This window comes from Entamoeba nuttalli (assembly GCF_000257125.1).
Source record: "Entamoeba nuttalli P19 unplaced genomic scaffold asmbl_4395, whole genome shotgun sequence".
NCBI lineage: Eukaryota > Evosea > Mastigamoebida > Endamoebidae > Entamoeba > Entamoeba nuttalli.
Genome location: NW_008576760.1, coordinates 1 through 16,583, shown reverse-complemented (window position 1 = coordinate 16,583; position 16,583 = coordinate 1). Strand labels below are relative to the sequence as shown.

Below are 16,583 nucleotides of genomic sequence, written 5' to 3'. Positions count from 1 at the left end.
ATTTGTGAGGAAAATATGGCAGGAAAGTGCTTGCGATAACTGTTTTACAGAGTCTTGTTGTTTTGAAATAAGTAAATGGTCAAACCAATCCCTTAAAGAATTGTCTTGACAAATGTCTTCAATTTCGAGATTTTGTTGAAGGAGAAATTGAAGAAAATGAAGTGATGACATAAGAAGGTCTTGGTTGTCGATTGGAGTTAACGTTACCATTTTAATTAAAGCCACTTTCTCTTCAATGGAAAAAGGGTCATGACCTAAAGAAGATTTTATTATTGTTTGGAAAGTTAACCTAATTAAACTAAGACGAAGTGTTTCATCGGAAACGGATAAGGTTTTCGAAGGTAAATCACAGAAAGTATTAGATTTGAATAATTTTTCTGAGAAAGATTTTGAAGCATCACTTACATTATTTACACAGTCTAGTATTAATCGGCGTGTAGTGAGGCTAGAATAATCGTTGTTTTTTAAGAATAAATTCAAACATAATTCTTCTATTTCTTCACAATAAACTTGACTCGTAATATTTCTTAATAACCGTAAAGCTGCTGTAATAGCAGAGTCATTCACTTCACATGAGAAGTTAATAAATCGAAGAAGAGTAATAAGATAGTTATTACTTATAACATTAATGTTGTTAGTAACTATTTCTCCTAAAATAACGAAAGCAGTAGTTTTAGTTTTATCTTCTGGAATAGTTAACAGTCTAATAGTCAGAGGAAGAAAAGATGTTAAAATTTTTTCATCATGGACTTTACTTGAAATGCAACGAATTAACCAAATTAGGGAATAAGGAATCTTTTGACAAGTTTCAAAAACTTTTAATAAACGTTGTGGTAATTGGTTTTCCATTGAATATTTAAGAATTAATGGTGAATCAAGCAAAAGATTACATAAACAACCACAACCTAACCCAATTAACTCATTTTCATTTAAAGAATCCATGAGAATTTGAAAGATGTTATATTTAATGAGTTCATTATTATAAATTGAATCAAAACCTGTTATATTTTGGATAATACCAAGAAACATTTGTTTTTGATGAATGTTCATTAAGATATATTGTTGAGTTAGTTTATAAATGACACCACACATAAACATCTCAGTAAAAGGAGGATGGTTTTGTCTTGAAGAATTGTTATAAATTTGTTCTAGAACTTTGTTAAACTGTTTTTCTTCTAATTTATTTTCATTTAATTGTTCATAGATATCACGATAACGTTCTTCGTATCCACGTGGAGATAATCTTGGAGATTCATCTTCAATAACAGAAACAATTCTTTGTGATGCTAACATTAGTTCTCTTCTTCCTTTTCTTTTTTCTGATAAAATAGCATTTCGTTGTTGACATTGTTGTTTTAAGTTATTAGAGCTTCTGAGTGAAGACATTCTTTAGTATATTTAGATCATTCCAGAAAAAAAGAGTAATAAAAAAATGTTTTATATCACATATATTAATAAAAAGAAAGTATTAATTAGTAAACTACAATAAAAGAATTTTCAAAAAGAGAAAAACATGGAATATCCCAAATTTGTAGTCATAAACTCCAATGAATATCTTGAAATTAGATATAATGAGAACCAGTGTTCAGATAGGCAAACAATTTCAAGAGGAGTATCTTCAAATGGCTAAAAGAAATGTTCTTTTTGTAGAGGAGATTCGTTCAGCTGAAAAAGAATTATATAAAAAGTCACAACGATGGGTTCAGAGTATTGCTGGTTTGTTGAGGTTATTTTGTTTAGGATACAACCCTCATTTTTTTTCTAATATTATCCTGTTAATTATGGTATTTTTAGAAGGAAAGTAAAAATACTAACAAGTATAGTTGCTGCACGTGCTGGAATTCATGTTTCAGAAACTCTAAAATCATATAACGACAAATTTGAAAATAGTGATGTTAGTAATATCCAACGTGTATGTGTTGCTTTACAACAATTTGGTGAAATAGTTTATAATTTTGTACAACTATTAGACCAATTACAATTAGATCTGGATCAATGTCTTTGTGAATCACTTCATTCATTTATTGATGAAGAGTTATCAATAGCTATAAATGGACCAAAACTTGATTCTATTAAAATAACGTCACCAACAACAAACCCAAAACTATCACAATCAGTTGCAATTACTCAAATGGCAATTAATAAATTTGAGATAGAATCTCTTAAACAATTTACTAATTCCTTTGAAACATTTGAAAATTTCACTGATGGAATGTTTACTCTTCATATATACAAAGAAAGTTATGAATTTGCCAAGAAAGAAGCAAAACAACTAGAAAATGTTTTTGAAGATAATTTAAATACAGAAATGTCTCTCTATAGAAATTATTTTGGTATTTCTATTAAAAGATTACTTGAAGAAGAAAATAGGATGAATGCACAAATTCCAATGGGATTAGAAAAGGCTCTCAAGTATTTGTATTGTAATGGTCTTGATAAAGAAGGATTGTTTAGAATAAGTTCAACACCTGATAAAGTGAACTTTATGAAAATGAAATTTTTAGCAATTAATTATTCTAACGAAGACCCTTATCTTGTAGCAAATTTGGTTAAAACATTCTTTAAAGAAATTCCAGGAAATTTAATTCCAAAAAGTTCAATCCCATCTTTCCTTGGATGGTATGGTTTGTTTTCTTGTGTCTTATTAGTTGTTGTATAGTTTATTTTTATTTTATAAATTAGTCTAATACTTATGAATATAGACCTTTTAAAACAACTAGAAAAAGGTAGTGAACCTGAAGACATAGACAAACAAGATGAAAAACAATTAGCTATTAAAATAAATGCTGACCTTCCATTGTCAATTCCATTGGAAAATTATACCTGTCTTAAATATTTAGTTGCACTTTTATATGAATTATCAAAGAATGCAAAGTCAAAAATGACACCAAGTACTATTTCTACTTGTATCTCTCCTTCTATATTCTATTGTGACCCTTCACTAAAAAATGAAAAACTTCTTGAGTATAATCTCAAGATCAACGAAATATTTTCTTTTATCATTTCACATACACCTGTAGTATTCCCATCTGCTAAACGTTGTTTTTCATCAAGACAAAAAAGTATTTTTTTACAACACCTTGACTCAACTGACTCTTCAGACTCACAATCATCTTATCATTCTTCGAATCCACAACACTCATCTTCTCCATTTATTGCTGAATCTCCGAGAACATTATCCTCAACAGTTTTTATTGATAAAAAAGCTAAAGAAAAGAAGAAAGAAAAAGAAAAAAAATCAAAAATGTCTCCTCTTCAAAACCAAGGAAGTATAATGGAAAAAAATATTTCTAATCTTCAAGAACAATCACCTACTCCACGCTTTAAATCTCCACGATTTTTTGGAAAACGAGGAACTTTATTTGAATCTTCGAGGTTGAGTTTAATGTGATATGTGTTAATTAAGTTTGTGTAGTTGTTTAAAAGAGTATTCAATTAGTTTTGTTCTTCTTTGATTTTCTACAACAAAGAATATTATAAATGATACTGACTATAAATGCTATAATTGAATAAATAGCTAATAGGATGGTGACTGGAATACTAATAACAATGAAAGATAATACTTCTTTTGGTAATAACCCACCAGCTGTTTCAAGGATTTTCATTGCTTGATTAGAAAATTCCCATGATGTTCTTGCTGATGGAACATGGTAATGTTCATTTTCTTTTGTATTATTCACAACATCATTACGAAGCCCTAAAGCAACAAAAACTTTATGGGCAACATCTGGTCGATCTGTTAAAATACCTTTAGCACCTAATCCAATTGCACGTGCCATTTCAATTTCATTATTTACAGTGAAATACATAAATGGAGCATCAAGCTCATCTTGTAGGACTTTATAAAAACCATCACTTAATACATCAAATCCTTTCATAGATAAATAAGGGGCAAAAAAGTATTCAACATTATTTGGATTTAAAAAGTAATACAACCGACTTAAGCCTAATGCCCCAGCTAGACCCATACTTAACCCTTCAACTTCATCATTTTCAGTGCAATACATATTACCAACTTGTTGTCTGAAATACACTTGCATAGGATGATAAGAACAGTCAATACAAACTTGTTTATTAATGTTTGGATATTTCTTTAACTCTTGAATTAACAAGTCAACAGAAGCACTTACTTTATCCTTTAATTCAATAGAAATCCTAACATCTTTACCATAGAATTCATCTAATAATTCATTTAAAGTTGTCATAGTAATTCCTTTTCCTCTTAATGGATAAGTTTTACCATCTTCTGTAAACCAATAACCAGCATCAACTTTTTTAAGTTCAGCCAGTGTAAAGTCTTTAACTTGACCTTTAATGTTAGTTGTTCTATTCAACCAATAATCATGTAACAAAACAAATTTATTGTCTTTTGTCATTTGAATATCACATTCTAATAAATCAACGTGATACTTATAATATGAAATCTTCATTGCTTCAAGAGTATTTTCAGCGTATATCCCTCTTCCTCCTCTATGAGCCACAAGTACTGGAAAATTATTATATTCAACTTGATGATGATCCCATCCATTTTTTGGTTTAACTATTGCGTTTAATAGTAATAGTACTCCATAAATTAAAGCACTAATTATGAAAACGGATTTAATAAATGAAATATTTCTCATATAAAGTTATGAGAGTGGATTATAAGATTTAAAAAATAGGGTTTTATTTCAGAAACTGATTATAAAGTAAAATCGTTTAAAATTCCTTTTGTTAGACTCTATGCAGTTAAGAGAGAAAAAGACCTTTGTTGATACTAAACAATCAACTGATAAGAAGGTTTTTCTTTCAACCACATTATGACAAAAACCATACCTATTATATTATTGACAATATTGGAAGTTATAATATTAAAACAATTATAAACAAAATTAAAATTAAGGAAAGTATAAAAGATTTTGGTGTAGTAAATACTGTTAAAACAATTAAAAAGAATCCTCATAAATGTGTTGGTTTATTCAGTAAATTTAAATAAAGCATTCCTTGTGAATTAAAGAAAATAAAAACAATTAATGAAAGTATATTAAACATGAATCATTCTAAGTGAAATAAAATCAAAATTTTCTTTTCTTAGTTAATGCTAAATAATAAAAGATAGAATTATCCATTTGATCAACCATAACAACAAATGATTGTCAAGACAAAAAACCTCTTTTACTTAAAAAAGAAGTACTTTAAGTACAAAAAATTTAAACAATTATTTAGACTTAGATAAAATACAACTTTTGACATAGTAATACTTTTATTTATGAATGTTACTATGTAGATAAAATTACGTTATGGGTTTAGTTCATTACTAATATTTCTTTAGTTTTGGTAATATTTTTTTACTTAAACATTATTAATTTATCGTCTTTCTGTTATTAAAGAGACCAAACTACCTTGTGTAATATCCAACATAAATCAATCGTAATTAATTTATTTAATATCAGTTAATTATTTAATTTGGTTAATAAAATGTTTTTAAATCAACTTCATTTACTAGAAAACATCTTTGAGAAAGAAAACCTTAAGTTCAACTGAATTAAGAAGTTAACGCATTTTCTTTTTAATCAACTACTTTCTTTTTCTTAATCTCAGACTCTTTAACAATTACGGCTCGATTTCTTTTTTTAATCTTTTCTAATGTTGGAATAACTTTTTCATTATGTTCATTTAAAATAGTTGTTTCTACAGTATCAAAATAGTGCAAAGGATCACTTGGAAGTTCATTTAGTAATTCTTCTCTTCCTTTCCAAATGTCTTGTTCCTCAACGTTTTCACACTCCATTTATTTTCAAGAAGATCTCATAATTCATATGGTAGTTTCTCCTCCTATAAAATTGTTAATTATTGGAATTACAACTCGGCTTGCCTATTATTTGTGGATGGTAATGTCATCTTCTATATTACCTCCATATGATCTACAAACTTATCTTCTTTCAGAGAACGTATCTCCATATCTTGCTCCATTTGCCAGTTGGGACGGTGTTCATTTTTTGTCTATTGCAATGCATGGATATGTCCATGAACACCAACATGCTTTCTTCCCATTGTACCCATTAACCATTCGTTTATTTTCATTTATTTGCTCAATGTCTGGATTTAATGAAGCAAACATCTACATTGTTTTTGGTCTATTTATTTCTTTAGTATCTTTCCTTGTTAGTTTATTAACATTATATGCTATTACAAAAAATCTTATGGGGGAAGTTTATGCATTTAAAACTGGAGTTTTGTTCTGTTTTGCTCCAGCATCAGTGTTTCTTACTTCTGTTTGTTTTTATTTGTGTTATAAACATTATCTCATTGGTTCATGAAATTAGGTTTATACTGAGTCATATTATGGATGTTTCTCATTGTTGGCTTGTTATTACTTATTGTCAAAAAATAATATTCTTCTTTCTTGTGTTTTCTTTGCATTGGCATCATTTATAAGAAGTAATGGATTAATCAACATGGGTTTTGTGTTATATTATTTCATTAACACAATGGTACCTTTTTCAAGTTTCCCACATGTACAAAAACGTATTTCTGTTAAACATATAATCAACACTATATTACTGACAATATCCAACCTCGGTCCTTTTATGATTTATGTCTACTTGGCATCATCTCAATTTTGTAATTTAGACCCTCTTCCACCATATTGCAAGTCTAAATTCCCTAATGTATATTCATACAATCAATCCCGTTATTGGAATCAAGGTTTCTTAAAGTATTGGAGAGTCAAAGAAATTCCCAACTTCTTATTATGTGCACCTGCTGCAATAATTTCTCTGGTGTCAACGGTTATATATCTTAAAAAGTATTTTGAACGTCATCCACTTTTTCATTCTATTGTCAAAACTTCAGAGCCTAGTAATCCAAAGAAATTTATGTTACAAAATGATGCATTAGTTTATGTTGTTCATTTGTTTGTTCTTGTAGTTTTTGGGTTATTCTGTATGCATACTCAAGTTATCACACGATTTATTTCTGCATGTCCAGCCTTTTATTGGGGATTACTTTGGTTAACTGAACAAAAACAGTTTGGGATAATTCGTTATTTACCAATTTTCTATTCAACTTTCTTTACTTTCTTTGGTGGAGTGATGTTTGGATCATTTTATCCATGGACATAAGTGAATAACATGAATCAATGATTATCTTGTTTATGAAATTGTTGTGTTATTTTTTATGAAAAGAAAGAAGAAGATTTTTTATATCTTTTTTTGATTCGTCATTGATTAAACTACTTTATTATAATGAAATTAAAAGAAATAATAAAACAAAAAAAGGAAAAAACTAAAAATACTTTATTTATGCAACAAATTAAGTATCCCACAACTATATCATTATTATCTTATGGAACATTTGGGAAACCTATTAATGGGTATGTAGAAATTAATATTCCTTTTCCAACCTTTATTAAAAAAATTCAATTGGTTGTTGTTTCATGTTTTACTGGTGTAAAACTTACTGGAGTAACACCTCCTCCAGTACCTCCTTTAACAGTTGATTCTAATATCGGTCAATGGCAACGTTTAACAAGTTATCTTTCACCAGTCTTAACTGTGGATTGTACAGAAGATATTGTATGTGAAAGGTCTAATTTAAATACATCGTTTATAAAGGAACTTCCTCCAGGAATTCATCGTTTTCCATTTTCTTTTATTTTACCTCAAACACATTGTCCAATGTTAGTACTACCAAATGAAGAAAGAATTAGATTTGTATATGAAATTAAAGCGGTTATATATACTAAAGTAAGTTCATTTGACTCAGATTATTTTCCATTGCCAATGTTATTTCATACAGTTCCTCCTTTACAACTATCTCCTTCAAAAGTTGAAACCCCTTTTGGTAAAGACTCTAAGGTTACTTTAACTATACCAAAAACAACTTATTTCACTGGAGAACGAATGGACATTACAATGACTTTAAGTCTTGGTAAACCAATTTATCGAGCACATTTAAGTTTAGTTGCAATGTATACCGCTCCTGGATGCATTCATAGAATAACCTTAAATTCAACTGTTATTCCACTAGGACCAGAGCCAAAGAGATTTTTGATTGATATCTTACCCTCAGTCCCACCAACAATTGTAACTCAATTCTTTAAGTTTGAACACTTTATATTGATTGAAATATTTAATCAAATTGGTGCACCTTTAAAAATATTTATTCCAGTTACTATTATTACTTCACAAGACAATAACATAAGATCATATTATGCAAAAGTTTGTGGTGTTATATTACCATCTACTCCTTATTTTGGTATTCATAATAGACCACCACCTCCTTTCCCATCTTCTATTATTGATGGACTACAAGAAGGTGTTACTGAATTTTCAGGAAATGTTTGGTTAAATCATATAAAACGTTGTTTACAAAGAACTAAAGATGGAGATCCAATGGATGAGGTGTATCCATTATTTACTAATTCTATGTTACCAGAAGGATGGATTACTGGAAATAGTCATAATGAAACATATTATATTGATGTTATACATAAAACAACGTCATGGAAAGATCCACGAGATATTAATATGATTAAACCACAACATGTTTTGGCTCATTCAAAGGGTGTATTAAACATTTTACCAATTAATGCAGAAGGATTACCTTGTTGTAGCAAGAAACAACCTGAAGTAGTTGTGATGGTTTTTACCGATTTTCAAAGAGTTTTAAGAACTGAACCAGCAAAAGGTTCTGATCCAACATTTACTCCAAAAACACTTGCAGTTGAATTAGACGATTTAAGAGAAAATGTTAATGTATTTTTATATGTCAAAGGAAATCCTGATATTTATCTTGGTAATATTAATATTGATTTAACTTTATTACCATTCCCTTCAATTATTGAAGACTGGTTTTATTTACAACCTATCCCATTTACTGATAATGTCACAAGTGGAAGAATAAAACTAAGAATTGCATATCTTGAACATCCTATGGCATTGACTGAAGTCAATCCAATGATACTTACACATGTTTTAACAAGTCTTAATTCTCCTTTTTTCCCAATGACACCAAAGTATGAAGAAGAAGTTGACAAACAACTTAAACGAATGGAAAATGGGTCAATTAGAATGATTAAGAAAGAAGGAAACAGAATTGTTCTAACATGGGAAAGAAATACTGGAGGACTTGTTGAGACTAAATACGAAAATATAAATAAAGGAAGCTTTAAAGAAAGAGTTGGTCAGTTGTTCACAGGAAAGAAAAAAGATTCACAAGAAGAAATACCTTTAATTGATGTTCCTTCACTAAATGGAAATTGTGCTGAGGATTTTGAAAAGGGAAATGATTTGTTTGAAACAGGGTATGTTGATATGGGAAAAGTTACAGAAAGTATTATTAATTCTAAAGATGAGGAATTAAAATTAAAGGTTTCTACAAATACTTCTAATTTAAATGATTCTAAGGAACCTATGATATCTCCTGTTATTGTTAACAACAATGATGAAGTAAAAGAAATTAAAACTGTAAGCCAAATTAATAACCAAGAAATAATGACATACCCTATTCTTGATGACATTGATAAAGGCTGTCAAGACAATAATAATGAAGAAATACAAAAAGGACCAATTGTCCAAGAAAATTTATTAGATTTAAATGAAGTAAGACCAGATCCATTAAAGGGTCTTTTTCCAACAAAAAAATAACAAAATTATTTTTTAATTCAGTTTTTTGGTTATTAAATAAGAATAACAAAAAAGAAAACATAAAAAGAAACTTAAAATTAATAAATTATATTTGAAAAGATGGTGATTGTTTTTTTTATTATTTGTTTTGTTTTGAGTGTTAAAAGTCATATTAATGAAGACTTTATAATATTGGTACATGTTGATGGATATTTATCAATGCATGAATCTAAAAATGGAGAATTAATGTGGGTAAGTCAACAACTTGATCCATTTATTAAAACAAATTCAGAAGAAATTTTATTACCATCGATCGATTCTTCACATTCATTATTTGAATTTGATTCATTAAATGGTGAATTTAAAAAATTTAGTTATTCTATTAATGACATTTTTGATAATAGTCCATTTGTTTTATACAATAAAGAATATATCACTTATCGATTTATTCATCAATATAGATTTGATTTAAATTCAGGAATGATTTGTAAAGATAATTGTAGTTCATACTTGGGAATTAAAGATATGTTACCATTTGTAGTTACACAATATCAAATTTCATCAATTGAAAGAGATGGACCAGAGTTTGTTTTTATAAATTAATTAAATATTAATAAGTTATTAATAATTAGTAATAAATTTACAATATCATTATATGATTTAGAAGTACCAAAGAATAATAGTAACGTTCTTCGATTTGATATTAATACACAACAATTAGAATTATACGATCCAATTCAATTTTTAACTTTATGGAGTAAATCTATCAGTTTTATTCCAATGAAAGCCTTTATTTATCATCGTAGAAGTAATTTTTTGGAAGTAATAAATATTCAATATTCATCAATACAAAATCAACAAATTTATTTAGGAAATTTTGTTTATGATAATCAACAACAAGTTTATTCTATTGTTCCAGATTATCTTAATGTTTGTTTTGATACAGAAAATGAAGTTAAAAATCAAAAGAATATGTATAGAAAAAATAGAATGAGATTTGGTGCACTTTATATTGATTCATTAGAACAAGTAAATGATCAAACAATAACTTCTAAAGAATTTAAATCAATAACAAAAGATGAATTTAATAAATATGAGGATATACAAAGTTATATTAAAGAATTAAAACAAAACTCTACAAAAATGAAAAAAAAAGAAGATGTTCAACAAATTAATGAAACAACATTTATATTAATTCTTTCATTAATCACTGTGGTATTAGGACTCATTGTTGTTGTAATGATTGTTTATATTAATTATATTCAAAAAGGAATTAATTCATCTTCTCTTTCAGTTCATATGACACCAACTAAATATATTCCTAAAGACATGAATTATATTGGAGAACAATTCAGTTGTTCTAAAAAAGTATTAGGACATGGTAGTTTAGGAACAATTGTCTTTGAAGGAACAGCAAATGGAAGAAAAGTGGCAGTAAAAAGAATGGTAAAAGAATTTTATACATTTGCAGATAATGAAATGAAGATTATTAATATGACAGATGAAAAGCCTCATCTTGTTCGTTATTATGGTAGTTTTGAAGATGATAATTTTGTGTATTTGGCTATTACATTTTGTCCATATACTCTTGATGATTATTTAATTAAAATAGAAGAAATAGAAAATGAAAAAATTGATGAAGAAACAAAAGAAAATAATAGTTCCAAAAGACTAATGAAATTAAATAAAGAACGTGTTAGATTAATGAAAGAATGTGCAATTGGAGTTTATTATTTACATTCATTAGGAATTGTACATCGAGATATTAAACCATTAAATGTTTTAATTGATGAGAATAGAGGGATTAGAATAACTGATTTTGGATTAGCAAAAAAATTAGACCCATCTACATCATCCTTTAGTAATTCTACTACTAAAGGAAGTATTGGATGGCAAGCACCAGAAATGTTAGATGATAGTTGTCCAAGATTATCAAAAGCAGTTGATATATTTACATTAGGATGTTTATTTTATTATATTGCAACAAGAAAACATCCATATGGAAATTCTCTTGTAAGACAAAATAATATTTTAAAAGGAATTTGTATTAAAACAGAGTGTAGTTTTGACAATTTATATCAAAGTGAATTTATTGCATGTTTTAATGGAATGAATAAAAAAAGTCCAAATGAAAGAATTACTATTGAAGAAGTACTTAGTCATCCATTATTTTGGAGTTGTAAAAAACGATTAGAATTTATTCAAAAAGTTTCTGATATTATTATTGCTGATAAAAATTATACTATTTCTAAAAGACTTGATAGTGCTGGTGTTGCTATTCAATGGGATAAAGAACTTTCTCCAATTATTTTACAAACAATAAATAAATATCGTATTTATGATTTTAATCATACAATTGATCTTCTTCGTGTAATTAGAAATGAGTCTCATCATTATTATACTCTTCCTCAAGAAGAAAAAGATTTATATGGTACTTTCCCTGATGGGTTTTATAAATATTTCCATTTTAAATTTCCTTCTTTATTTACTGTATTATATTCATTTGTAAAAGAATTTTATTCTCATAGTGATGCATTATCAGAGTTTTTTACTCCAGATCTTTAATTTTAAGTTCTGTTTAAATACTTCAAAATTTTCTTTTTTTTTAATGATTTAAAATAAAAACATTTTCTGAGAGTTGTTTATTTAATAATGTGTTTTTAATAAAATATTCTTCTTCAAAAGGAATAGAACTAAAAAAGAACTTTAAATAATTTGAGTTAGGATGTTTGATTTGAGAACAGTACTTCCAAACTTCTATTGTCAACATATGCCTTCATACAATAAACCACATCAAATACCAGTTGCTTTTATGTCATTTGAAATAATACATTCAATGTTTCTTGATCAAACAGCAAAAATATGTGATATTGTTAAGCCACCAACAAACCAATTAACATATGAAAAAGTTATAAAACAATTAGAAACATTAAAATATAATTTTAAAGAAGAAAGAGAAAGAACTTTATGGGGAGATATTCATCTATGTGAAATAAAAAATTTATTATTAAGTCTTCGATGGAGATTATTTTTAAAATGTTTACCAGAGAATAGTTCATTATGGACATCTGTTATAAATGAAGAAAGAAAAAAATATGAAGATCTTTGTATTAATTATTCAAATGAACTTATTTATTTAAGTAATTCTAATCCATTAGATTCATATTCAAATGAAGCAAATCTTATTGCACCAGATCCAAATGAAAGTGCTGGTATTGATATAGAAAAAGTAAAAGTGTCATGGGATATTAAAAAAGATATTAGAAGAACTAAATTAGAAAAAATATTTCAAACATGTGAAAATAGACAAATGTTACATCGTATTTTATTTCTTTTTGCTGTTAAACATCCTGAACTTAATTATACTCAAGGTATGAATGAACTAATTGCTGTAATTTTTAATGTAACTATTATAGATTATTCAAAAATATCAAAATTACTTGAACAGCAAAAAAATGTACAAACAGATACACTTTTAAGACAATTATTCTCTCCTCAATATCTTGAACATGATGTTTATTGTCTTTTTGAACATTTAATGGACATTGTAAATATATGGTATGAAAGTACTGAAAATCATTCTAATACAATATTATTTCGTTGTGAACAAATAGCAGAAATATTGAGAGTTAAAGACCCTCATATTTATCAAATGTTTTCTGCTCTTGGAGTTGAACCACAATTATTCTTATTAAGATGGGTTAGAATTCTTTTTTGTCAAATGTTTAATACTAATGAATTATATTATATTTGGGATATTTTATTTGCTCATAATAATCCATTGTCTCTTTTAAATTATCTTTGTGTTGTATTAATGTTATTACCAAGAAGTAAAATTTGTAGTGGGGATGGAGTAAATGTTTTTAATATCTTTTTTAATTACCCCAATGATTTCTCTATTTATTTTATTACTCATTGTGCTATTATTACTGAAAGAGAAAAAGATCGTCCTATTTTTGAAGTTCTTTTCCCTATTCAATCCTTCAAAAAAGATAAAAGGAAAACTAAATCTCCTTCTTTACAACAAATTCAAAAGGAATTAACTTTTAACACATCTAATACTCTTGACACAGATTCAATGTATATGCAATTAGTATTTATTGAAGACTCTTTAGAAAAGGCTATGGAGTTTCTTCCTTCTTCTTCAAAAGAAAGGCAATTAGTTTCTCAAGGATTAAAAGAAGTTATTAAAATGAAAATAGATGTGAAATTAGCACAAACTTTCCCTAAAAGAAGGGATTATTAAATAATTTGAATTTATCAAATTAAAATCATTATTTACTTATTGATTATAAAAATATCTTAAAATTGATTTGATTAATATTTTTTTTATTTCATCATTCTTTTTTTTTCTTTTAAAATTCTTATTTATTGAATTATCAAGAAATTCAAAACAAATAATAGTATTGCTTTTAATCCAATAATCTATAACTTGTATTTTTGATGAAAGTGAAAGTATAAACTAAGTTATATTTATTATACTATTTATTTTTTATTTCCTTATTACTAATAGTTGTATAATTGAATATTTTATTTTTATTTTATTATTTAAATTAAATTCTATTGTTTTGAAACAGTAAATGTTGAAATTAAATAGATGAAAATAGAAAGCAAATGAATCAAAAAAAAAGAAAATGAATAAATAATACTGATAAAATGAAGTTGAATAAATGATAAAATGATTGAAATAGTATTTATGTTTATTTATTAAATAACTTTATTATATAATGATAATATCATTTCATTCTTTAATAGAATTGAACAATAATGATATAATCAAAAATGAAAATAACATCTAAAGAACATCATGACTATTTAATTTATATAAATAAATAATTAAGAATGATTGAAGAATGAATAAAAAAGAAAGAAATAATGATAACATTGACTTTGAAGTTGTTAGAAAATTTTTAGAATAAATAAAAAGCAATTAATAAATATATAGAAATTTAAAATATAATAAATAAAAAATAAATAAAAATTAGTTAGTTAATTGTTAATCGAATTTTCATCTATTCTTTCTAGCTCATGAGAGATTAATCCTATTCCTTCGCTTTAATAATAATAAAATATAAACGTAAATATTTTTTATTTATATAAATTTTGATTAAAGATATTAAATTTATGAAAAACAATAAAATGTTTATTAAATTCAATTGTTCATTAAAAATGGAAATTAACCTCCATTCTTATATAAACTATATAATTAATTCATAATGTGCTAAAAAACAGGAATAACTAAATAACTAATCAATGTTTCATTATTGTTGTTGATTATCTATTTAATAATAGCTTTTTTATATAAAAAGAATGTAACTTATTTAGAAAAAAGAATTTTTATTAAATTAACAAAAAGTTAAAAAGAAACTTAAAAATGAATTAACAATTATTCGATGTTGGTATTTCTTTTTTGTATTGAAGTCATTGGAATTAATTGTCAGATAATTCCTTCAATTCCATTTTATTTAAAAGAAAAGACTGTAGGAAGTAAATGTTTTCAAACCAAAGAATCTCCAATACTTGTTATTGCAAAAAATTCAAACATTTATTACCAAGACAGTTATCATTCAGTTATTACAATACATAAAGATGAAGGTTATGAAAATTTTTCTTGGTACCACAAAAATGATTCATTCTTAATCGTCCAACACCCAACAGATAATTCATACGTAATACCTCTATCAATTAGTAAAACACATTCATCTATTCCACTTACTCAATTTAATGGATTATATGGTACGTTTTATAAGATAAAACAAAATGGAGTTATTAGAATTATTGGAGTTTCTTTTATACCATCTGATTCAGTAAGAAAACCAGCAACCATTATTACATTTCAAAATTATTTTGATATTGATGAAATTCAAGTTGGAGAAGTTGTTTTAACTATTAACAAAGAAGCAACTGTATTTGTTGGGTACAATAAAAGTGAAAGTGTTATTGGAGTTTATATTAAAAATGAAACGGTTATTGGTGGAGATTCTTGTAAAAATGCTACAGAAATGGAATTTCCTACAAGTATTGTTGATTATAAAAGAAACTTTGGAAACAATGAAGTTTGGTATAAGTTTAATGGAATAGAAGGAAGAAATATCACTGTTGATACTTGTGCAAGTGAAAGTCAATTCGACACATCAATAAAAATATTTGATTCATGTAAAGAAGAATTAATTGGTTCTAATGATAACGCTTGTGGTACACAATCTAAGATTACTTTTTTATCAAAGAATACTGATTATTTTATAGTAATTAGCCATGGAATTAATGCCACAGATTTTGATGGTACATTTAGATTAAACATATATGATAATCTCCCTCTTATTAATAGTCGCATTGACCAAGCTATTCCAATTCAACCATTTCAAGTTATAAGAACAAATAATATTTTACCTAATGATAGTGTCAATCAGAAAAGTGTTTATTTTACTTATTTACCTTTAGATAGTGGGGTTTTATTAATTAATAGTTGTGATAAAATTACTAATGTTGAAAATGATTTTATCGTATATTCTAATGGGTCTTCAACACTTTTAAGTAAAACAGATAACACAAATGTATGTGGTGAGTTTGGTAAATACCTTCAACTTCATGTCTCTTCATCAGAGTCTATTATAATTGAAATGAAAACAACTGGAGATGGATATGTTCATATCGAAGTAACATTCCAACAAGATGGAATAGGCTATGATGTGGAGTATTTGGTTAAATGGGGATTGACTATTTGTGTTATTATCCTTGTTGTATTGATAAGTCACTACAATTGTTATGAAAATAAAATAAAATATGATATGTAATTCAATCACTTTTCTGTTTTTTAAACCAAAATATTTTTATTGATTAATTTAAAACAAATTAATTTATGATATTTAAAACAAATGAAAATTGATTTCCTAAAATTAGTTTAGATGTTATTCAATCAAAAATTCAATTATTAATCTGTTTATCTCTTATAAAGCGAATAATCCCATTGTATTA

At 26.4% G+C, this 16,583-nt stretch overlaps 9 protein-coding genes across 9 annotated transcripts; 7 read left to right on the top strand and 2 right to left on the bottom strand.

The window, feature by feature from the left end:
* Positions 1 to 215: 215 nt before the first annotated feature.
* ENU1_102600 (hypothetical protein) lies at positions 216 to 1,386 on the bottom strand (the record flags this gene model as incomplete). Its single annotated transcript, XM_008859362.1, has 2 exons — positions 216 to 254; positions 325 to 1,386. 2 exons carry the CDS (start codon positions 1,384 to 1,386, stop codon positions 216 to 218), a joined length of 1,101 nt encoding a protein of 366 aa, XP_008857584.1.
* Positions 1,387 to 1,696: 310 nt separating this feature from the next.
* Positions 1,697 to 2,659, top strand: ENU1_102590 (RhoGAP domain containing protein; the record flags this gene model as incomplete). Its single annotated transcript, XM_008859361.1, has 2 exons — positions 1,697 to 1,734; positions 1,795 to 2,659. The coding sequence occupies 2 exons, from the start codon at positions 1,697 to 1,699 to the stop codon at positions 2,657 to 2,659; spliced, it is 903 nt and encodes a 300-aa protein (XP_008857583.1).
* A 33-nt stretch (positions 2,660 to 2,692) lies between these two features.
* ENU1_102580 (RhoGAP domain containing protein) lies at positions 2,693 to 3,391 on the top strand (the record flags this gene model as incomplete). Its single annotated transcript, XM_008859360.1, has 1 exon — positions 2,693 to 3,391. The coding sequence occupies one exon, from the start codon at positions 2,693 to 2,695 to the stop codon at positions 3,389 to 3,391; it is 699 nt and encodes a 232-aa protein (XP_008857582.1).
* A 40-nt stretch (positions 3,392 to 3,431) lies between these two features.
* Positions 3,432 to 4,622, bottom strand: ENU1_102570 (glycerophosphoryl diester phosphodiesterase, putative; the record flags this gene model as incomplete). Its single annotated transcript, XM_008859359.1, has 1 exon — positions 3,432 to 4,622. One exon carries the CDS (start codon positions 4,620 to 4,622, stop codon positions 3,432 to 3,434), a length of 1,191 nt encoding a protein of 396 aa, XP_008857581.1.
* Positions 4,623 to 5,798: 1,176 nt separating this feature from the next.
* On the top strand, positions 5,799 to 7,103 carry ENU1_102560 (mannosyltransferase (pig-v) protein; the record flags this gene model as incomplete). The annotated part of the gene is made up of 2 exons (XM_008859358.1): positions 5,799 to 6,254; positions 6,306 to 7,103. 2 exons carry the CDS (start codon positions 5,799 to 5,801, stop codon positions 7,101 to 7,103), a joined length of 1,254 nt encoding a protein of 417 aa, XP_008857580.1.
* A 123-nt stretch (positions 7,104 to 7,226) lies between these two features.
* ENU1_102550 (hypothetical protein) lies at positions 7,227 to 9,629 on the top strand (the record flags this gene model as incomplete). The annotated part of the gene is made up of 1 exon (XM_008859357.1): positions 7,227 to 9,629. One exon carries the CDS (start codon positions 7,227 to 7,229, stop codon positions 9,627 to 9,629), a length of 2,403 nt encoding a protein of 800 aa, XP_008857579.1.
* Positions 9,630 to 9,827: 198 nt separating this feature from the next.
* Positions 9,828 to 12,173, top strand: ENU1_102540 (protein kinase, putative; the record flags this gene model as incomplete). The annotated part of the gene is made up of 2 exons (XM_008859356.1): positions 9,828 to 10,192; positions 10,241 to 12,173. 2 exons carry the CDS (start codon positions 9,828 to 9,830, stop codon positions 12,171 to 12,173), a joined length of 2,298 nt encoding a protein of 765 aa, XP_008857578.1.
* Positions 12,174 to 12,333: 160 nt separating this feature from the next.
* ENU1_102530 (Rab GTPase activating protein, putative) lies at positions 12,334 to 13,854 on the top strand (the record flags this gene model as incomplete). The annotated part of the gene is made up of 1 exon (XM_008859355.1): positions 12,334 to 13,854. One exon carries the CDS (start codon positions 12,334 to 12,336, stop codon positions 13,852 to 13,854), a length of 1,521 nt encoding a protein of 506 aa, XP_008857577.1.
* Positions 13,855 to 15,001: 1,147 nt separating this feature from the next.
* ENU1_102520 (hypothetical protein) lies at positions 15,002 to 16,402 on the top strand (the record flags this gene model as incomplete). The annotated part of the gene is made up of 1 exon (XM_008859354.1): positions 15,002 to 16,402. One exon carries the CDS (start codon positions 15,002 to 15,004, stop codon positions 16,400 to 16,402), a length of 1,401 nt encoding a protein of 466 aa, XP_008857576.1.
* Between the last annotated feature and the right edge of the window lie 181 nt (positions 16,403 to 16,583).